Source organism: Gallinula chloropus (assembly GCF_964237585.1).
Source record: "Gallinula chloropus genome assembly, chromosome: 5".
In the NCBI taxonomy this organism is placed as follows: Eukaryota; Metazoa; Chordata; class Aves; order Gruiformes; family Rallidae; genus Gallinula; species Gallinula chloropus.
In genome coordinates, this window is record NC_140090.1 from 5,708,103 (window position 1) to 5,731,711 (window position 23,609).

The following is a 23,609-nucleotide window of genomic DNA, read 5'->3' on the forward strand; positions in this document are numbered from 1 at the left end:
TTTTCTTCAGATTCCAGCAATAGAATAGATAAATAGGTAGTGAAGGCTCCAGATTGAGTATAGGCCTTCCTACCATCTGTCCAGAGCCAGAACCAACTTCAAGAACCAGATGCTGAAGGGAGTTTTTGTTTCCATCTCTGCTATTTTTCAGAGTAATTGGGAAAATGAGACAGGTTCATGCAATTATAATACTAGCAGTGCTACCTGATGGAGACAGCATTGACATACAGATCTGTGAAAATGTCGTCCACTTTTCTAAGTGAACAGTCTACAATGCAATAAAAACCAGTCCTTGGTAGCTTGTTTTGCATGGCATGGGTCTTCAGGAGTTTACCCCTTCTGAGAATGTTGTATTTTACTAAGATACTTTGAATATTAGCAGAGAGGAAACCACAGAAATTACTGTCTCTATATAATGAGAGGGGTTTGTCATTTGGATCATACCATCTATCCAAGTGCAAACTGAAGCTCAGCAAATGTTTTGGTATTATGTGTATTGAAAACCCAGAGGGATCTTTGATTAGTTTAATGGAAATTAATTCCCTGGGTGTTTTCACCCTGTAGAGCACAAGGGGTTTGTGTATTTCTCTTTTCTTATGCTACCCTGAAGTACCTGAAAATAAAAAGATAATATCCTAAGTAATGTATAAAACATAGTGAGTGAAAAGTTTTGCATTGCTATAACCTTTAACAGTGCTTCAGGTAAAAATAGATTTTTATTTTTTTTTCCCTTTGGAGCATCTTTGAGTAATTATATCAAATGTCATAGTCAATGCATTTTACAGCTCTGTTTAATGAAGTTTTAACTTGGGAGACAAAATGTAGGCAAGTAAGGCGTAGGACTGTAAAAGAATATGAGAATTTTAAGGAAATTATGTGTTAGCTGAGGTTTAATATCAGTGCATGGTTGGGTAATTATTATCTTTGCGTACTCAAGCTGTTCCCATTTCCTTTTAAGGATACTTTCTAGAAGCAATGAACTGCATGTGCTTTGTGAACTTCCTCCAACATAGCAAATATTACTTCAGTTTCCCTGATTAGTTTCAGTCCCAAAACTTCTTCCATACTTTTTGTTTGTATATCAGATTCATTCTGCTTTAAAATTCTGATCATTTTACAGGAACACTACCAATTAAATACAAATCCAATTTGACTGATGTTAAAAATAGTGTTTCCTGTAATATTTGTCTTGAAAAATTGTTTTCCATTATTATTGGGAAGTATTTTTACATCTCCAAAATTACATCTGCATATCTCTATTCTTTGTATGTTTTACTCTCCTTTTTTATGCATGTACATACCTTTCTACCTGTTCATACTCAGGTCAGGTATATTTTATTGGAAGGAAACTTTTGATCATTAACAAAGCAAAGCTGTGCCCAAAAATACAGCATATCACAGGATGTAATTTAGATTTGGTTTAGTGGTCATGTGTAATCATATATTTTAAAGAGAAGTTCCGCCACCACCACACCACCCCCAGTAGGTTATCTCTTTTACATATGTTTATCCAGAAGCAAATCCAGGTAATTCAGTTGTTTAATAAATTTTTTGATTACTGAAAAACACTTTTTAAAGAAATAGTCATTTAAAAGTATTTTGTGTGGGAAAACAGCACTGCAAAGCCAGTTGTACTATATGCATGGAAGTGAAATAACTGAGCTTCTTGGCTGTTACGTGGATCATTCACGTGGCTGAATTAAATGATCATAGTATGAATACAAAATGGTTTATTTTTATGGAGATTAATTAAACTATAATATGAAATACATAAATTTGACTTGTAGAATGGTTTACCCAGTTGGTAAACATACCAGGAAAAAAATATTAACCGTATACTTTCAGATCAAGCTTTGTAGTAATTCTGTGTATCTCCTATCCTCCTGAAGGATATTTGTCATACAGCTGAACACAACCATGGACCAGTATCTTAGTGCAGTTAGTATTAAGATCTGAGTAATTTTCACGCTGATTGGAAATAACTAGCAAAATAGATGATTCCAGTGTGTGATTATCAAACTGTCTGGGATGCTTGAAGTCAGAATTTTTCATTTGTTTTATTGTATCCCATTTCTTCCAAATACAATTTGCCATACTGAGAGGTGGTGTGTCTAGGCTTCTTGAGCATAGCAAACTGCTTGGTTCTATTTTTTTTTATATATATGTGTGTGTGTGTATAAATGTATAAAATATACGTTCATATATGTAATGTATGCAATTGATATACATAAATATATATTTCATATATATACTCTCTCATGGAATTAAAAGCGGATACATAAAGTCTGAAAAAAAATAAAGAAGGAACAAATATTATTTATCCTGAGCAGACAAAATACCTCACTCAGATGGCAATGGCTTTGAAAACAGATTGTGGGTTGCAGCATGGCTGTGTTGTTAACTCAGAGCTTTGTCAGTGGAAATACAGAGAATTCTGCTTGAAGGACTTCATCACTTTGCCTTATCTCTTTATCAAGGTCACTTTTTGGCAATAGGGGGAGTGCATGTGTGTGCTTTGGCCACTCCAAGTTCTGAGCCTGGCTGTTGAGATTAAATGTACTCAGTTAAAATAGGTTTGGACTATGGAGTGGTCCCTCCCTTTCACCTTACAACCCGCCAACTGCAGCAGGGTGTCTGGGAAGACAGCTGAAATGCTTTAAAACATCAACAGAAAATCCTAGTGAAAGTTTGTCAGGACATTTAAAATAAAAGATTAATTGTTGTTAGAGTAGGATTTTTTATTCTTTTGTTAATATATGACTTTCAGATGTCGCTCTTGTTTTTTCTGGTTAAAGTTTTTGATACTGACAAAATACAATCTGAATGATTATTGGAGGAAAAGGCTGTATAGGCAGTTTTACTCTGTAGTTTTTCACACTCCTAAATGTTTTGAAATTCTGATTAATAAACAAAGATGTTTTAAAAACATTTATCCCATTAGGGGGAAAAAAAAATCCACACCATATTTATTGTGATTTTTTAACTGTGTTAGTAGCTTCCATCTGTTGTCGTGACCCTATTGCATAACATGTGCAGTGCTAAAGAACCAATAGAAAATCTAGAATTCTGATTTAATTAAATTTTAAGAAAATAATTAAATAAGTGATGAATTAAAGATTATAATTTTGCTACCTTTCTTCTGCTTACTCTAAGATGTTAATAAAGTTATTGGCAATTTTAACAGTTACCGATACATTTACTTGGACTGAAGCAACTGAATTAATCCAAGAATCATTGCTGTGTATTTTATAGGAAATGATACAATCTATTGGACTGACATGGGTTTCAACAAAATTAGCAGATCTAAACGAGACCAAACATGGAAAGAAGACGTAGTTACAAATGGTTTGGGAAGAGTTGAAGGCATTGCAGTGGACTGGATAGCAGGTAGGTCTTAACCTGTTTCAGCAATTGTCAGGATTTCTGACACTACGCTCATGCATCTTCAGCACAAGACTAATAACTTGGCTTGCTTTCAGCTCTCATTTCTAATACTCCAAATGTCTAGATATTTTTCTTGCAAGGTAACACCATTGTTCTTTCACGTTTTACTGTAGAGAGAATCATTATTTAAAAATCTTGGACACTGTTTTTTGGATGGATGGATGGTCTCAATGGTGACAATCGCCAATCCAAGTTGATACTTTAAAACAGAAGGCTGAATAGTCTAGAAGTAACAAATGTAATATACATAAAAGCTAAAATACACCAGGCCCTAACTTATGTACGTAAGATTTAAACACTTCAAGTAGTGTTTTCTTCTTCCAGTAACCTCAAGGTATTTTTCCTAGGTAACATATATTGGACGGATCATGGCTTCAACTTAATTGAAGTTGCCAGGCTCAACGGCTCATTCCGATATGTAATTATATCCCAGGGTTTGGACCAGCCAAGATCTATTGCGGTACACCCAGAGAAAGGGTAACACAACCATGGCTACTTGCATTTCTTTTGAAGTTTGCATGCTAGCACTGAAGCTCTTAGATAAGTAAACCAAGGCCTTTGTCCTAATAGATAAGCCTTTAATAAAGTCCAAAATGATTGCACTGGAAACTGCTGTACTGTAAATAAGCACAGGGGGAAGGAACTGTTAATTTTATTATACACAGAGTCTTTGTATACATGACATACTGTAATTTCTTTGCAAAACGGTTTTAATTTACTAAGAAAATCCTTTCAACTGGAGTTCAGACACTGCTGGGAAGCATGTTTAAATCTGTTCTTAAGTTTCCCGCAAATCCAAGGGAGTCACATTAGCTAATGAAGACCTCCCTGTCTTGATGAAGTCATAGAACAGAGTAATCCTTGGCAGTTATAAATTCTAGCATCAGGTAACATCCTGCAAAAACAACCGAGGAAATTGCCCAGGGTAGCTGAAAGGAACGTGAGATGAAGCATGAGGGTAAGAGAGTAAGGGTTGTCAAAAATGACATTCAGAGTAGGTACTGTACTGCAGCATTAACAAAAATTAGAGGAAGTTCCCTTCAAGCTCCAAAACTACTGTTAGCAGAGCTCCAATTTGAAGCACAAGTGCTGAATTCTGCAAAGAATACCCATCTTTTTAAATGGGAATATGAAATGTACTTTCTGAGGAACAGGGATATAAGCAAGACTCAGTGGATGAACTGCTACACTTACCCTGATAAAACAGAGGCAAGAAAGGTGTGTATCAAAATCTTCAAGAAGTTTTTGAGCAACTACCTGCTCCCAAAGCCAGAGATGATGCTATATCTCATTTTCCACAGATTCAATCAAATCAGTATCTCACTGTTTTGAGGAAAGCAGTCTCTGTGCTCAGAGGATTGTGCAGCCATACTAATAAAGAATTCTGATGTCTCACCAAGGCCAGATTGATACCACTGATGCAAAATGCCATTTGGACCTTTGCCATGATTTCCTTTGTGAGAATTTAGGCAGAGTGACCTGTGTAATTTGCAGGCTAGAGCATTGTAACTGAATGTATTTAAGAGTGAAGGTGGAAGCAATAGCGGGTTTTATTTTCTGCATAATGTAATAGTTTTTGTCACAAATCATTACAACTGTGCTCACTTAGCACTACTGGTTTCTTGGCAGTATCTGCTAAGAGTTTAGGATTAATGTTGTTGTTCAGAGTAGGATCTTCTCCAGATTGTAGTCAGGATCTGGCTGATATAATTATTACATTTACCTTAATGCACCAGAATAGCTGTGTTCTTCTGTTAGAAAAATTAAAAAAAAAAAACCAAAACATCAAAACCAAACAAAAAACCCCACCACTACCAAAAATAAAGCACAAACTTTTCAATTTATATATACAGAAGCCTGATAAAATTCTTCTGACCACAAGGGGAGACCAAACTTCTTTGATAGATAGTTAATTTACAGTGTAATTTTCCTCAACTTCTGTATAATCTATTTGCTGTACGTGTATACAGGTAGGTTTTTACCTGTTCCTTGAATTGAAACAAAGGTAAAGCTCCCATGTAGTCTATGAGGACTAATTGCAGCAGATGCAGTTTCTCTGGAGAATGCTTAGATGTTCCAAAAATATAAAGCATATAAATAAAATCCATTATTTTTAATTAGAAATGGTAATAAGTGTAATCAACTCTTCTGCAGTATTCTGAGAAGGAAGATGGCTTTTAGCTGAGATCCAGCATTTAACCATTGCTGTAGGGAAGAGTAAATGCAGAACTCTCTACAGAATATTTAACAGTGCTACTGATGGAAAATTTGTTTACTAAAGTGAATAATTTTTTATTTTAATGACAGTATTTTCACATGATGCTTTCTGACTCAACAGTTCAAGTTTACTGAAATTATATTTACACAGAAGCAGATGAAATAAGAGCCAACAATATTAACAAGATTCTTTGGAAAGAAGCAGTTTCTGCTTTTAAGTTAATGGCTATTTAGAGATACCACTGAACCATCTTCCCAGGTCTTAGAACAATCTAATGCCACCAAACAACAGATATTAATTAAAAGGGGATAAAATAGAATTTGATGAGTTTGAATTACAGCATTTGAAACAAAAAGCAGTAAAGGGAAATACTAATTGGACAAATTAATTTCATTGTTAAACATTCCTTAGATATTTTAATCTTGTTGAATTTTTTAGTTAGTTTTGGATGTGTTTATAAGGCCTACCAAAATATAGAAGGTTGTGGGGACCACACATTAGTAATTGTTTTATGTGTCTGGTAGAACAGTTGCTCGTCTGTGGAAGTAGGTAAGTTTCATCTCTTTTCTTAACCCTGTACCACAAAACGATGTCTTGAGATGCCTCCAGTCAAATTTTCTTCAAGAGGATTGCAGTGTTTTGCTAGTGAAGTACAGGTATACCTTTCTGTGGGAAGATAAAGGCCTTTTTACCTTCTGTGTTATTGTCATATCTCTTTCCCTTTACAAGGCAAAACTTTCAAAGGTATTACTCCCTCCCATTGCCCAGGCTTCCCATTCTTCATTCCTCTTGAAGCTCGAGTTGACAGCTATAGGAATGGAGAGGAAAATAGCAGTTATTAGATCTCGATGAGTCTGGCAGTTACACCAATATATGTAGCAACCAGCATTCAGCCAGTTGGTAACATCCTTTATTGTTACTAAGGGAAAAGTTAAGAATGTGTAGTCCTACAAAGGAGTGTTGTGGTCCCTCATCAGATAAACTTCTTCATATAACATACACTTCCCTGACTGTTAGGGTTTTTTTCTCAGTTAAGTAATAGATTTCTGATTGATCTCAGATTTGTGTTTGAAATATGGAGTTAAGCTCATACTAAAATAATTGTTAGACTTCAAAAATGTTTTTGTAATTTCATTTGTGTTAGGGGGGCAAAGTTTAAACTCTGATTATTATTTTTTTTTTTCTAAACAAGTTTTTTGGAAAGCTGATTTCAGGCCAGCCTCAGACTTCTGCCACTTGTATCTCCATGTCAGCTATGTAAATTGTATATAGGATGGCTCTGAAATAAGTTGAGTACTAGTTATACGAGCATTGCGGAATACACACCAAATGTGTAAGCAATATATATATAAAGCTACAAAGGTCCAGAAAATTAGATGGTCCTTCCCAGACTTCTGGAAAGATATGGGAAGATGAAGTTTTTCTGTATTAATAGTTTATGTAAGTTTGTATGTCAATATATTTATAATAATTAGTGTTCTAAGTACGGTTAAGTAACTTTCCTTGCTTTTTGGCAGCTATTCAGGATTTTCTGTGGAGGATTCTAGATTCATTTAACCTACTAATTATGGGGTTTAATTATTATTAACTATTTTATTCTCAGAATAACTACTCTAAGGAAAGAGCACAGACTGTTTATTTCAGGTATATTGAATGCCTGTCTTTCTGTAGTCAACGTATAGCTGATATCCTGTGTTAAAAACAAAAAGCATCTGAAAAGGTCCTTGAAAGCAAGTTCAGCACTATTTACAGGTGCTGTTAGTAAACTAGTTAAAGTTGTATTAAACTTAAGCAGTGATTGTTGATATTCAGCTAGTTCATACTGCCTTTTAACATTTTGAAAAGATCTTTTTAATTTAGTTAATGTAGCGGTTCAATTTCCTAATGTAGTGTAAGTTTCATAGTATTCATATTAGTTTGTTATGGCAAGAAGTATGAGAAGAAATTAATGTTGTTAAAGCCAGGAAATCCTACAATTATGGCCAAAGGATGGTGGACACTGTTTCTGAAGCAATTTGAGCTAATTATAGGATCCATATTCTGCTCTGTCCCATTTTTATGTCGTTATTTCATATATTGACACACAACCAATCAAATATAGCTATTTAACAATGCATTGGTATAATTATATCACCAGAGAGGCAGGTAGAGGTGGTTAGTAATGCAGAAAAGACTTTTTTTAATCTTTAAAAGCAGATTAAGGCATACATTCCACCCAGAGAAAAACAGTGGAGAATGTTTTGTATGTTCTGTTCACTTTGTGGACAGTGTATATAGTAAACAGGGTTTTAGTGTGTGCTTCTGAGTGCTTGCTATGAAAATGGGCAAGTAGTTATATGCCAGGCCTCAGTTGTCTTGTCTTAAAAGGAGATTTGCTCAAAAGTATGTGTGTGTGTATATATATATGTTATATATATTTGTGTGTGTTCACAGTATATTTTAAGACAAATATATATATATATATTTAGACACACAGACATTTATTTAAAGCTTTTCTGTAGGTTGCTGTTTGGTAAAGGAAGTGCTTTGTGTATAGGAACCTCATTTTGCTATACCTTAAAGCAACAGATTGAGAAGTAAGAGGTCAAGGCAGAAGTCTGACCTAGCATCTTGTCCCAAAACAGTGATGTTACAGTGCCAGTAAGTACACCATAATATAAAACTAGATAAGTAAGATGCAGATTCTTCCAATAAACGTTAGGGAGAAGAGGAAAAATACTTTCTTCTCAAAGGAAATCCCTCTGCTCTACCATATCCCACAGTGCTCCTCACTGCTTCACATCTAAAACATTTTAAAGTTAGACATAACATCTCTTGTGTTATCACATTTGTTAGTAATTAGATGCAAGAGCTGCTCTTCCAGTAATATTTTTTTTTTCTAGCTTGCTTTTTTTCCCCAAGCACAAATCTGAATTCTTTAAGGAATAGAATTGCATATTGACTCATCAAATAGAGTTTTAAGAATTACCTCATACATATAATTTGCAAAAAAAAAAAATCTCAACGTAGTGTTCTATGGAACAAGTATGATACATTTAAATTTCTTAAAATTATTTAGAGATTTGAGCCTTACAATGCTTTCTGAATACCTCTGTAATGGTAGTGGTGCAGTTTGTTTGCAACTGAAGGACAGCGTTAAAATATTTTCAACTCTAATTTTGACGCTAAATTTTAATCAGTACATTCTACAACATTTTAGGTATTTATTTTGGACAGAGTGGGGACAGACTCCTTGCATAGGCAAGGCACACTTGGATGGGACTGAGAAGGTTGTACTTGTGAGCCTGGGGATTGCATGGCCTAATGGGATTTCCATCGACTACGAGGTTAGTTCCTGTCTTCCAGTGTATGCTAAAATGTACAGTATTTGTTATGTTTCCTTAAAGCCAGCTGGTCTTCAACTTTGATGTAATCTTAATAACTCTTAATTAAATACTTGGACAAGGCTGTTGATGTCTCCTTTAAAATTAATCTTTAGGAAAATAAATTATATTGGTGTGATGCTCGTACCGACAAGATAGAAAGAATTGACCTTGAGAGTGGAGGGAATCGGGAGATTGTGCTGTCAGGGAGCAATGTGGATATGTTTTCAGTCGCGGTGTTTGGAGCTTACATCTACTGGTCTGACAGGTAATTTATTTTTCATAAGTATTTTGAGACTCAAAATGTTATTTCAGTGCCAGGTGCTTCACCTTTGTAGGATTAGCCATTCCTTAGCAAGGTCGTAGGATGGATCACAGAAACCTATGCAATTTCCAATGAAAGGGCCTTTCTGATGCTGAAAGCTGAAGCGTATCAGTGTCATAGTTGAGAACAGGTTTCTTCACCTGCTGTTAGGTGAACTCTCCGCTGCCCTTCAGTCATTTGTTTGGTGTGAGTTAGTTGAGGATTGTTGATGAGACATCTTCAACTTTTTTGGCAGAGCACATGCAAATGGCTCTATTAGAAGAGGCCACAAGAATGAGGCCACGGATGCTGTGACCATGAGGACTGGCCTTGGAATAAACCTGAAGGAAGTGAAAGTCTTTAATAGAGCACGAGAGAAAGGTTGGCTGTTCTTAAGGATGCTATTAATTGTTTTAATATCACCTGCTGCTTTTTATGTATATTAAAGCATACCAGAAGTTAAGTAATAACTGATTTTATCTCCACTTTTTACCCTTGAAGTACTTTTTTAAAGCTGAAATTAATGTACTAAAGAAAACACAGAGTACGAAATCCACTAAAATTCTTCTCAGCATTTTAAGGAGAAAATCTAAAACCCAAACACTTCCTATTTCTCCAGGTTTGGTGATTTTTAGTTGCAGTTTTTTTGGGGGTTGTTTTGTTTTTGGGGATTTTTTTAAAAGCAAAAAATCAGTCTTAGGAATGAGGTGGACCTTGAACTCTTTTTTAGAGACTATTGATCTCAGGCAGTCTCAGATTTCTATTGGAAAGCAAACCAGATTTTTTTTTACATTTCGAAATTCTCAACCTCTGTGTCTCAGATATTTATGTTCTGAAATTACTTTGAGTCCTTTTTTGTGTGTAAATAACCTTGTAAATAACCAGATTTCTTTTAGATTCAATTTGTTTAGCAAATCCAATATTTATTTATTTATTTATCATAGGCTTTTTATATAATATTCTCAATGATCTGAGGTATTGATGGTTAAAATTCATTCTTCACTACCTGACTAAGAGTTTAGTTACTATTTTTCCTTCTAAAATTCTGATTTTGAAGAGACCTTGAAAAACTTGTTTCATTGAGCAAAGGTGACTACAGGTCTATGAGAAATCTGCTACCAGGCTATCCAGACAAAAATTTTCTGTAAATGCATTCAAAAAAAAGAAAAGAAAAAAAAAGTTACTGTAATACCTGATAAACTTTTTACTACAAATATATCTCTGGTGTTGGTAGCTCTCAAAAGTTGCTTTAATGACAGCATTGCATACCCAACAATCCTGTTTCTTTTATATACAACTTTCCTAAATAACTGCTTTAAATATGAGATGTAAAATAAATCTGCATTTTGAAAGAAAGAATATCTAACAATCAATAAGAAAAACTGTCTTGTCTTCCCCCTCAAGGAAATTTAAAAAAAAATTACTTTCCAAATATATGCATATAAATTTTGCTAAGAATTTCTGCATGTAATTTCTGAGTACTGTGGGCATGATATCTTGTGGATAAAAATAAAATCCACACAAAAATTTATTGTTTCTCTTAACTAGGCTAGAAATAGTTAATGTCTGCTGCTTGGAAGGGCTGCTTTATATTATAGTCTTAGGAAAATAGAACAATTAGATTAAAAAACACTTCTTTACGTGTAATGATTTTCATTGATAGCTTTAAAGACTTCATCACATTAGGAATAGGAGAAACTGTTTCTGAGGATAAAATCTTTTGATGTTAGTTTGAAAAACATAACTGAATGATTTTTTAATACGTTTTTCAAATTTTACTAGGGTACAAATGGTTAATGTCTTTGGGAAGGGCTGTCAGTGAGCCAGGAAGACAAAAGGGAAAAAACAGGTGAAAAATGTTTTTGGAATCTTTTTCTATATCACACTATTATATATTTTTTAAAGTTCATTGAACTAGATGTAGTTAATGCTATATAAAAACTGTAATTAGCAAGTATCCTGACCTTCTATTATTAAAATAAACCAAGAACAAACCCCAAACAAAACGGAAAAGATCCCCAAACAAAACCCCAACGACCTGTGCTTATTGTGATTAATGCTTTTTTTTTTTTTCAAACACCTGTTTTACCCTTTCTGATGAGCCAGGCCTGCAGTGCCATTCACAAATTAATTCCTATCCTTCAGTGCTGTTTTACATGTGTTCAAGGACATGCCCTAACTACTAAACTGGTTTCAGAATTGGCCGTTTTTAAAGATATTTACAGATGGTGGAAGCATTGAAGTTTTCAGAGAGAAATTTTAGAAGCTTGAGGATCTTTTTCATATGTATTTTCCTTTCTCTTCTCAACCTCTCATCCTTCCAAACAGATATTAACTTTTCTAGCCTAATAAAACTCGAAAGGAATCTCTAAGCAAACCAAATTTAAAAATGCATACAGGTAAATCTCCAGATGGTTTTTACAGAAGTGGAAAAGAATGTGTCTCATGTAATTTTGCATATGAATACAAAATTCAATGTGTCTTATTTTAATTTTAATGAGTTAACTCTCATCCCCTGTTATTTTTTCTTAAAAGTTTCTCCAGCTTGAAATGTAACAGAATATACAGTCGACAGTACTTTCAGACACTACATACCCTGACAATCACTATGGTTTTCTACCTGAAAACAGTGTGTTTAAAATGTTTTCTCCTCCTTCACTTTGTGGAAAACTTTCAGAAATGGGAAAATGACTATATTGAAAGATCTCAGTTGTTATATGGAAAGTGCTGTCAGAAACAGAAACTAAATTATCTAAACTAACTATAATAGTAGTTCATACATAGTCCAAAAAAGAAAAAGGAAAATAGCTCCTAATTATTGACAATTACTGCAATTTTAAATATGGCTTGCAACAAGCATAGCTTCAGTTATTGAAGTAACTAATTTGACAATGATTTCTTAATGGTATGCATTTGTCAGGGAGTAAGTTTTTCAAGTCGGTTTTAAATGAAATTAGAACAAAATGTTAGGAAACGTCTTTATTAAAAACAGGGAACTGGATTTGACACAGTTTTGTACCTGTCAATATATACGTTTTCATTATGATAGAAATTGTCTAAAACCAGAATTGTGTTCTGATGGTATCTAAATTTGAGGTTTTGCCAGTAACAGGTGTTTTAAAAAAAATAAAATAAACCTTTCAAAGCACTTGAAACAATCTTCAGCTGATTGTGGAGGAATAACCCATTCTATCATTCTCTATAAATAAAATATATACTCTTGTGAATTGGAAGAAACACTAATTATATTTACTGATTAATTGTATTCTTTAATATTGTCTTTAGCTTGTGGTTGAAGTTAGATTCTGAACTATTTTGGCCATGGATTTACTTGTGAATATTGTAGAAACAGTTTTAAGAGCAGGTCTTAGAATAGATAAGATAACATTTGATTTAAGTTAGCTAAGTGTGATATTATAAAAGATTTTATTTTTCTTTCTTTTTACAGGTACTAATGTTTGTGCCAAGAACAATGGTGGATGTCATCAGCTTTGTCTGTATCGGGGAAATGGACGGAGAACGTGTGCTTGTGCGCATGGATATCTTGCAGAAGATGGAATTACTTGCCTGAGACATGAAGGTTACCTGTTATACTCAGGAAGGACAATCTTAAAAAGTATCCATCTTTCAGATGAAACCAACTTAAATTCACCAGTAAGGCCATATGAAAATCCAGAGTACTTCAAAAATGTGATAGCTCTTGCTTTTGACTACAGCCTGAAGGGAAGAGGTACAAACCGCATATTCTTCAGTGATGCACACTTTGGAAATATACAAGTTATTAAAGACAACTGGGCTGGCAGAAAGGTGCTAATTGAAAGTAAGTAAAATATTATTTCCCAAAATACACGTTTTATTTCAGTAAACTCAAAGTGAAAAGTTGATAATCACTTGACTTTTACCATATTTAAGTATATAACACAATTATTATCATGTATGCCTATAAGATACATTTAAACATCTTTAGAATAATAACTTCAAAATAATTAATTTTCTATGTGTCTTTTGATGCATAAAGCTTATTAATAAAAAACAGAAGTGATAATGACAGTGCTTAATTTGTATTACTGATGTTAAGGAGTTTTACTTTTGAAATGAAACTTCATTGTGCAATGTTTGGAAGTGAAAGAAGTCACTTTACCTGACAAATCTATTGGGTTTTTTTGGTTTACTAGTTATTGGGCTGAAATACTCTAAGATACCTCTGCTGACTAACTGTTCTTTAGTGTAAAATACTACAACCTGGATCTGTGCCTCCAGTTGACTCACCCTTCTTGTAGTGAGCCCAAGAAAAGTGACTAGTGCTCGGTGATAATTGAAGGCACATTCCAAACCACAAAGTTGTCACTCTTAGCAGTGGCTTTGCCTTCATTCACCACTAGTAGTGGGGGCTGTATGAAACTTGTCATTTTTTTAGCCTCTGAATACTTGAAGCCTAGCACTGCTATCAAGGAATCACCAAAATCTTCAGGGCAAGACACACCATTTATTTTGCAGCTGAGGTCTCAGTAGAATCTCCTGTCAATCTGGCATGGAAATCTTTATCGATGATGTCTAATGTAACTTTTCTACAAGGTGTACATGAAAAGCTATCATGGTAAATTTAGAATTAAAGGAAAATGTGAATGCAGATGTGTAAGTAATATATCCTTAGTGCTAAACATTTAAAATCCATTGTATAATAATCTAAATTCTACAAACATGCTGTTATTCATTTCTGTTCCTATTTAATTATTCTCAAATATGCAATGAGCCTTATTCATCTGTATTCAGGTTTCAGATGCATATATTTACGGAGTTTCTTCTCTCCCTTGTCTTTTTTGAGTAGTGTCCAATTGTTTTGGAGGCTACTGTTCAATTTGGTAGCCATTTTAAAAAATGTCTGAAGTGTTATATAGCTTTTGCTCCCATCTGAATTTCTGATGTCATATATTCTGTTGTTGCCTACGGCGTTGCTACATTTTAGCTATTGGTTTGGGTCAAACAGTTTAATAACGAGACCATAGAAAGTGATTAGGAAAAATGGTGATGTGGATCGTATTGCCCTTCGCTACTGTATGTTAATGGAAGTATTTTTAGAAGAGAAGTAAGTTAAACAGCTGCAAACTGATGAAATATTATTCCACATCTGACATTAGATAATTGTATCATTATGTACCCCTGCACTGTGCTTCCGGGAAGGTATTCATGGTCATGAAAACTGTTGATGCTAATGAATGGGAAAGCATTTTTCAAATACAAGGCCTAACTTTGAGGTTTTATGTGTGCATGTTTTAGAGGAATTAATAGCATCTGTGGTAAGATACGGTAAAGAGAAACTAAGTAATGTTGTCAGGATGCTCTCATTATTCACAGGAAAGCATTAAAACGTAGAGATTTAGGGCTGAGTTTAACCGTATGAGAGACAGGAACAGCTCACAGGTATGTACAAAGGTGACGTAAAGGAATATTTTAACTGTGGTGTTATAGGAAAACATTGAAAGTATTACATGAAAAGCCACTGCAAAAATTTACATTTAAAGCAGACCAAGAGGAGAAAGAAACTGGTGAAACACCAATGCAGATACAAATCTTTTCTTTATTTTAAGAAAAAAACCCAATAAAGTGTTCCTCATTACTTTATAATCGGTTGTTATACACGAGCTGAAGACGTTCCATAAAGCATAGTTGAGAATTATAGTTTTAAAAAATTGTTAGGTGGTGTTTCTACTCGTAATCTTAATATGCCTGATTTAATTTTTCATTAGCAGAGTCAGCACTCTGAATAATTGGATGTCAAATGAAATGTTGTACCCGTGCAAAAAAATTTACTCTGTATGCTTGGGATGTATTTCTGAACTCTGGTGTTTGTTTCCTAGAAATGCTTCAATTGTTTTTTCATTGTAAATGAGAGGGCATAACATATCCCAGTATATGCTAGTTTATTCTTCTCCTTCATGGATTTTAAACCCCTTTTCTTTGCATCATTCACTTTGAACTAGTATGTTTGTACTACATATCCTTCATTTCCACAGTCTGCACATAGTTTTCTCTCACTGTAAACAGGAAACGGTTCATGAGGCTGCTTGATATAATGAAAATATTTGACCAACAGTGATACCTATAAAGGGAAAAACAGTGATAAGACTGGTTGACACCAGTGACTTCATTCTTTAGAAGATGCAAATTTCTAAAATTTTCTGATTTCCAAGATAACTATATGTGATTACATAGAAATTATTTAATGGAATCCAGCTGAAAGATGTTAATAATAACATAGCAATCCTCCTCGTTGCAGGATTCAAAAATAACATCTTTGACATTCATTTTGCCCTATTAGTACTATTAGTATGCATCTTTCGTTGTTACTTTTACTATTTTAGGAAGAGATTCAAAAGCACATTGGAAATATCTAACAGTTCTAGACGTGCTTTCAACCTCATTAGTTGTCTAGAAATCATGCAAACCTTTACTCAGTATTTGTCTCAAACAGAGAAAAGAGAGTAAATTATATACAAGATACTATTGTCCCAGATTTTTAGTTCACTGAATGTAGATCTGCTCATAAAGAAGCCATTAGATGATGGATTTCTGCCTCACTGAAATCAGATATGCCACTCAAACCTAACACATTCGTGAACTTTTCTGCACACTAAAAACAGAGTTAAGATATATAAAGAGCCCTTTATTAAACAGGTTTCCAGTTCACTAAAAACAGATTTACAACTCACGAGCAACCCATTATCTAATATGTTTTTAGCTCACTGAGAACAGATTTACTACCCAGAAACAACCCATTATCTAACATGTTTCCAGTTCACTGAAAACAGATTTACAACCCATACGCAAGCTATTATCTAACATAGTTCCGACTCACTGAATATTGATTCAGAATTCATAAACAACCCATTATCTGACAAATTTTCACCTCACTGAACAGATTTGCAACTCATAAACAACCCATTAGCTAACACATTTTCAGCTTAGGGAAAGTAGATTTACAGCATATAAACAACTTTATCTAACTTGTTCCAGTTCACTAAAAACAGATCCAAAGCTCACCAAGAACCCAGTACCTGATAGGGTTCTGGCTTCAGCAGGAAGAAACAATAGCAGCAACAACAACTAAAACTCATCACAACCCTGCCAGTGTAGGGTGTGTGTAGGATGCCATACCCTACCACCTTTATTATTTGTGCAGTGTAGGGTTTTGGAGTGGATTATTTGTTCTGTCTGTACTCTGCTGGTGAATTGAGCATTTTTTGGTCAGTCAGGAAAGACTTTTTCTTTCTTACTGTTTTTAAGTAAAATTATGAGGTTAATTTTTCTTGATTATGGAGTTTTAAAAATTTTACCTTGTTCTTTGCTGTGATTTCCCACAAATATCTACGTGCTGGATTGTCTAATCATTCAGTATCATTTGTGGTTAAATTGCTGTAGCATCGTATACAGCTTAATCCAGTCTGCAGACATTTTAAAAACTAACCTATCAATGCAGAAATACCTATCTTAAAAATGTTGTGACACGACTACCCATCTGTATTGTGTGTTTTGATCTCAATCTTTCCTTCCCCAAAGAATGTTAGAGGTTATAATTTATTTCTTTGTCGCTTCAAGTACACTCTTTGAGAAGTACCAGAGTATGAAAAGAAGGGTCAGGTACTTATTGTGTGGTCCCACCCTCTAATTTCTTTGTATTTTTCCACTTTTTATTTGTAAAGAACAGCCTTGCAGTTCACTTTACGTGGGTTAGACTGCTTCTGCTTCTAACCTGTAACCTGAGCTATCTACATATATGGGTACTTTTGCCTTCCATTGTAAAACAGCTTCATGAACCTGTTAAGGCAAAATGTGCCTATTGTTACGGTTCCAGGAAATGGACAGAGTGTCCCAGGGGCCTTTTTGCTTTGAAAACGTTGATGATGTTCCTATTTTTCATTGCCAGTGGAAGTCCTCTGGGGAAACACACCTGAAAAACAAACACTGTTACAGAGGTCGTATTAGGAGAAGTTATGCCAATATACACTTTCCCTCTTCTTCCAGTTTGGGGAACTGTGCAGGATTCACTCTACAAAAGGAGTATTCTTGCATTTCAGATAAGCTTTATGGAGCTTTTGAATGGTGAAAGCCAGTCCCTCAATGAATCAATCCTAACTCATTTAGTATCCAGATGATCCTGATAGATTATATACGCTTTGGAAGTTGTTTTTTCATTTAATTTTAGCCCCTGATGGGCTGTAGGCTTTGTAGAGAATTGAAATAAGGAATTAAGTACAAAAGGAGGTAGAAAACGTGACAAATTAACAAGGGGCAAGGTTTAAATCATTATATTGGAGTGGCCATCTCTGAATAATCTTTACAGTATCTGTGCAGCGCTACCAGCAGTAGACCTTCAACTGTAGCCAGTGACTCTAGGAGAATTTATTACCGAAAACCTAGGTTAAAATGAGGTAAACTGGGCAGTGTACAGAAAGAAAGAACAGAAATTAGTAGCACTTAAAGACACAGAGACATGTAAGGTGGTGTTTGGAAATCCAACTTGTTTAAAATTCTGACAGGAGTTCAGTTTCAGTTTAGAACAATAGGGTCTATTCTCCTCTCAGAGACCACCCAGGGGAGAATTTTACTCTTATTTTCTTTGTTCTGTCAAAAAATTATTAACAGCAGTAATGTTATTTCAAACTTCTGAAACGGTTGCTTTAGTATTCAAAGTGGAAGCCATTTTAAAGGCACTCTGATAAACATATGAAGCACTTTAGATTCTGATAGATCTAAATTAACTTATCTTCCATCTGCATGTAATTTTAAAGTAGATTGAAATGACTGAAAATGAAAATGCTTCTCTAGAAACAAGTATCTATTTGATATATGAGATACAGTATTATTTGCTTATCCTTTCTCCTACCACATCTCCCATTGACTGTTGTTTGTTTTGCCAACTGTCAAAAGGTGAGTTGACTTTATTTTACAATGATGTGATGATGTGACTAGATTTATTCTAGAATCGGGGGTCTCAGTCTGACCCAGAGAAAGCCGGTATAAGATAGTATATTATTCACAAAGGAGATGTTTTTTGTGGTTTTGATGGAGCAAGCAACTAATGGGAGCCTTAATTAAATTAAAATCATGAAGATCAGTATGCTGAACTTTTAGCTTCTTATTACACATACAATGATTACCACTGTGGATTGACCCATTACGCCAAAAATACATTATATTGGATGGGATAAACGTATGGGGGTTTTTCTGCTGTAACATCCAAGATTGAACTCTAATTCACAAGCCATCTGCTAATCTTTACTTCAGCATCCTTCCTTCTCTGCCTGCCTGGGAGCAGAGTGCCAGAGGAGCGTCTGTTTTCCTTCTTCCTTCCCTGGTGAACATGACATTGTGGATTAGCAGCTCTGAATGAGTTTAAAATTTCTATTGACTGAGAGCAGAAAGAAGATCATCTTAAACCATCTCTGTGATAAACCATCTGCGAGAACATCTTCCATCTCCCTAAAAATGCAAATTAAGATGAGCTTTAGACAGTGGATGACATGCTAGTTGATGACTACTTTGCAGTGGAAAACAAGAAGCTGCTTCATAGCGTTTCTGGAGCTGGCTTTTGGTTTTCCTAACTTGTTTCAAAGCTTGTATTTGTGCAAGGAACACGTTTGTTTTAATCTAAGTCTCTGTTTCTAAGATAATAGTGCAATCTCCTTTTTTATCATAGGGACACACTTATATCTGCCTGGTGTATCTCTAGAATAACAGTGCATCGTTCATGTAGGTTCAGCATAGTGGTACAACACCAGAAAGACCAATGAAGAAGTTTAAAACTAAAGAGAGAGTGGTTAAAAAAAAAAAAAAAAGGAAAGAGGGGAGGCAGATGAAAGAAAGCAAATGAGAAAAAGTATTAAGATGAGATATTCTCAATGAGTTTTTTTTCCTAACTCTGTAAACAATGGCACTGAGACATTTTGCCAGTGTAATGTCTTTCACAGCACAAAAGGAAGTGTTAAGTGAAAAAACACTTCTGTTTTGAACTTTTGGTGCTAGTGTCTATAGAAGGTGAAAATCTTTTCACTGCTAACATAAAGTGTCAGATCCTGTGATGTATTGTAAGGCTTTTTGCAGTCTGAATCTTTTAAAGGTGTTCCAATGTGTGCTACTATTCTTACTAACTAAATGGGTCCAATTTAACTGTCAAAAAAGGCATTTATGTTCCCATTTCTCTTACAGAGCATTAAAATTGGTACATTGTGTGAGATCCCTTTAGCTTTGGAGCTTTTTTCTCCAGGAAAGAAAATTTTAATCTGTTAGAAATAAATACTTGAATATTGTTGCTTTTCATTTCATAAATGATTTGGATTTGGTGTAATTTTATATGGTGGAATATAGGTCCAGTGATTTTCATTTATTAAAGGAGGGAAAGTGAGAGATTGTTGTTAAGTCTAGGACACTGAGGTAATAAAAAGTAAAATTTATTATTACAACTGCAGCCTTGTTAGTGAAAAGCAAAGTGTCTGATGTATCACTGGGTGTTTTTTTTTTTTTTCTGGATGTGGCTGGATATTATGATTAGTGGGTAAAAATTATGAGCTCTTGCTATAGTTGGATAAAGTTTACTAACTTTCTATTAAGCAGTTGATATTCTAGAAACACAGATTTCTGCACATGTCATGCTTTCTTTAGCTGCTCCTGGTCTGAAGCTCTGAAATATATTTATGAGGGGAGCTGACACACACACCGATCCTTTAGTTCAATGTGTGCTGAGCATTCCCAGCCTCAGTATTCAGGAAAGGTGCTTCTGCCTATTAAACTGGAGATTATTCATGAAGTATTAATACTGTTTGCGACTACTCCAACTTCTCACATCGCCCTTAAATTTTTTATTGATGTAAATATTTACTGATGTAAATTTTTACACCAGCAGCTGTGGCTTAGTTGCATAAAATGCCTAGCTATATTTGGTGAATTGTCAGGAAAAAGCTATGCAGAGGAACATCTCTTGACATTTCTCCCTTCTTTTTTTCTAAAGAGTATTGCAATCCAGCAAATATTATTAGGCTATTGTGACATTAATGTTTCTAATATGTCTCTATTGTTTGGTTTTTCCTCAACAGTAACAAGAAAAATGAGTGATTATACACATGTGTTAAAGATGTTAGTCTTAGCATAGTCGTTGTAATGGTAATGCTAATTTTTATTGATTTAGAAGTGGAAAGACTGAGCAGTAATTTATTTTTTTAGTGTCTACTTGTAACGAATAAAACTTTAGGAGGGTTCTTGTAATTAGCAAAAAAAAATCAATGAAACTTGTAGATTTTTTTTTTTTTTAAACTTAATAAAACAAGTTCTGTGTTAGCTTTTCATTCTAAAAGTCTACTTCTATAGCCTCTATTTACATGGAAATAAACTATTTTGGAGATACCATATTAACAGTTGGTAACTAGTAATGATACGTTGAACTATAGGCTTAAAGTTTACAGTTATACAAAATACTATTGTGTTTTCCAGTTCCTTGACTTCTTTGTATTTCCTTAGGTATATAATCTATCATTATTCCTTTGATGCATTATTCCCTGCTGACTCTAAGAAGGTCTCTAGATGTAATCAGGGAGTCAGTTTTATTGAGGATATTAAGAGGATAGAATATTGCAGGTTTACATCTCAGTTGATGTAGCTTCCTTCAGTAAGCTGTCAGGGAGCAACTTTAGTAGGTCTATACCCTGTGTTGGGAAAAAAAAGTGTTTTCATTTTTATTTACACATAGACTGAATTTTTAATTGTCATTAGGTGGGCAACAAATATGTTGGAAGATTTGATATTTCAGTATCATTATTTCTACAAAACCAAAGGATTTTTTTTTCTGGATTCTAAAATTATTTATTTCTCTTTATTCATAACAAATGTTTATTCTTTCCCATACTGGCTACTACAGTAAGTTTCAAGGAATAATAAGGTTACATCATGGAAATGTTTGCTGGGTCTTGAACTTAAGCTAGTTGTTGCAGACCAACTTCTTCAAGTTGTTGAAGAATCCAAAGCCTGTGTTTATACTGTTTTGCTGCATTTAGTCATCTTTAATGTGTAATAGTGTATAACATAGTGTATAATAGTGTGTAACAGGGCTTTGCATTTTTGAGAATGAGAAAAATTATTCAGGTATTCATTGGCTTGTGGTATAATTTAGCATATTTTACATGTGTTCTAAAACTAAAATAATATTCTTAGGATAAAGAGGATAATGACATAATCAGTTATTACAATTCAGAGTTGTTTATGTCATATTTGAGATTTAATATTTCTATTCTAATAGAATATATAATGGACTTGATTTAAATGTAACTGACAGGTGCAATTAAGAAATTAAATAACCTATTTTTTGGAATTCACCCTGAACTTTTTTTTTTAATTGCAAGTTATTGTCTTAGAATTTTTGTTTCATGGGAAGATTTCCTCCTTTGTGGCTACTTGAAGACTAAAGTAGGACAGTAGAAAACCATGTACATCTCTAATTGTGCAGTCAGTTAGCTATGTGAACAGTAACCCCTTTTCTTCAGGTGCCTTATTCCTTGTGAGTCATTCTTTTCACCTCAGAGCAAGTGGTGACCACCTGTTATCTTTCAGCATAATCTTAAAAAAACAGCTGACGGAAAGTGGTGCCATCTCCTCTAACCAGTCTGGTATAAGGATTGACAGGCTGTATGCTGAAAGGTAAATTGGGAAAGCCAGCTCAGAGAATGAATAAAGATCAAGCAGCTGTTAATGTTAAGTACTGAACGTTAAAGTCTTCTCCAAAGTTCTGTAATTGAAGTGCTGTTTATATTCAGTTTTATTACTTTGATGGCTTTTCAGTATTAAAAATTATGATGTTGACAGTTGTTGCTTTACAACTTCAGAAAAGAAAAGGAGTTGGTAAGAATATAAAATTGAGGGAAAAAGATAATTGAACTAATGCAACTGGAGAAGTTTTGACTGGGAACATTCTAGAGAATTTTAAAAGTAGAAGATAGGACATAAAAATGTATGTATTTTATCAAAAGTCAGCGATAACAGCTTTTGGATTATTTCAACTTTACATCCTTTAGTATTTTTATTTTGTGTTTGCAGTAATGTGGGTCCTCTAATCCGCAGTTCTTCAGTTATTGATTTGTTGCTTGTCTGTTCCCTGGGAAAGTCAGATGAAGATCAGCATGACAATATTTATAGGCTGCATCTCATCTGTGGGATGCAATCCATCTTCGTTAAGTTCACTAAAAGTGATAGATAGCATTTGGCAACGTAATGATGTGATCACTCTACCATTGCCTTTGTAAATCATAAGCTGTTGCATTCTCTTGTGTAGATATTTAATCAGTTATACACCCCATTACTGATTTAATTCAGAATGTCAGTGGCAGGTGAATAATGTGAGTATTTGTATATTAATATCATATTGTATTAATGTTCCTTTCATTTAAGTATGCTATTCATGTGAAAATCATAAACTGTTGCTTCATGGCTAGAATAAATTTAATCAGTGCTGTAGGCATCTAATGCCATCAGTGTTTTAATTCAATATGTCAGTGAAACAAATGTGTTTCTTTTCATTTCCAGTTTCTTTATGCTTTACTAATTCAGAATATTATATGAAGCTGTGAAATTGTGAAGCTGAGAGTAAACAAATTGCTAATTTTCATACTGTCAGTAGATTTTGGGACTGAATCCCTCAATTGTAGCACCAGATAGGATGAGTACCTATTTCTCATATACTTTAAAGTAAACTGAATATCTAATGAGAAATTAAAAACCAAACAAACAAACTAGCTATAGAATATTCCTTAAGGGAGATTTAAATATGTAAATATAAAATAATAACAATGCAAACTGATAATGATCTAATGCTTTGGAATTTTCTCCCATGTCCTGTCTTTGGCAATATGAAGTTGCTGCAAGGTTCTCATTTTAAGGAACCACCTAAAACTCAGCAGAGAACCATTACTATTGAACCATTACTAGAATTCTTCACTGATGTCTAAAAAAGTTTATTTTAACCTAGAAACAATGTAAACTAATGAAAAATATTCTATTAGGACTGATAATTTATTAATCTGAAGACTTGCCTGAGTAGTGTACTCACAGTACTTTATCTCATACTATGTCTCAGTAAGTACAAAGTCAATTGTATTTTGTGTTGTAAGTACTTATTTCAATCTTAGATCACTGTAGCACTGCTCTCTAGGTTCCTACACCACTGACTTTAAAACCACCTTAATTACAAATTATATATTAAATGATTCTCTTCCATATTGATGGAGTTCTCAATTCCATA

The 23,609-nt window shown here is 34.1% G+C and overlaps 1 protein-coding gene across 1 annotated transcript in view; it reads left to right on the forward strand.

The window, feature by feature from the left end:
* The window catches only part of LRP1B (LDL receptor related protein 1B), a gene marked incomplete at both ends in the record, with an annotated part of 709,648 nt that overhangs the window by 532,535 nt on the left and 153,504 nt on the right, over positions 1-23,609 (forward strand). Inside the window, 6 exons of the mRNA XM_084264363.1 lie at positions 3,253-3,387; positions 3,792-3,921; positions 8,862-8,988; positions 9,141-9,292; positions 9,585-9,709; positions 12,777-13,148. Of these exons, the coding sequence (XP_084120489.1) occupies positions 3,253-3,387; positions 3,792-3,921; positions 8,862-8,988; positions 9,141-9,292; positions 9,585-9,709; positions 12,777-13,148 (1,041 nt within the window). The remainder of the gene's footprint in view (positions 1-3,252; positions 3,388-3,791; positions 3,922-8,861; positions 8,989-9,140; positions 9,293-9,584; positions 9,710-12,776; positions 13,149-23,609) is intronic.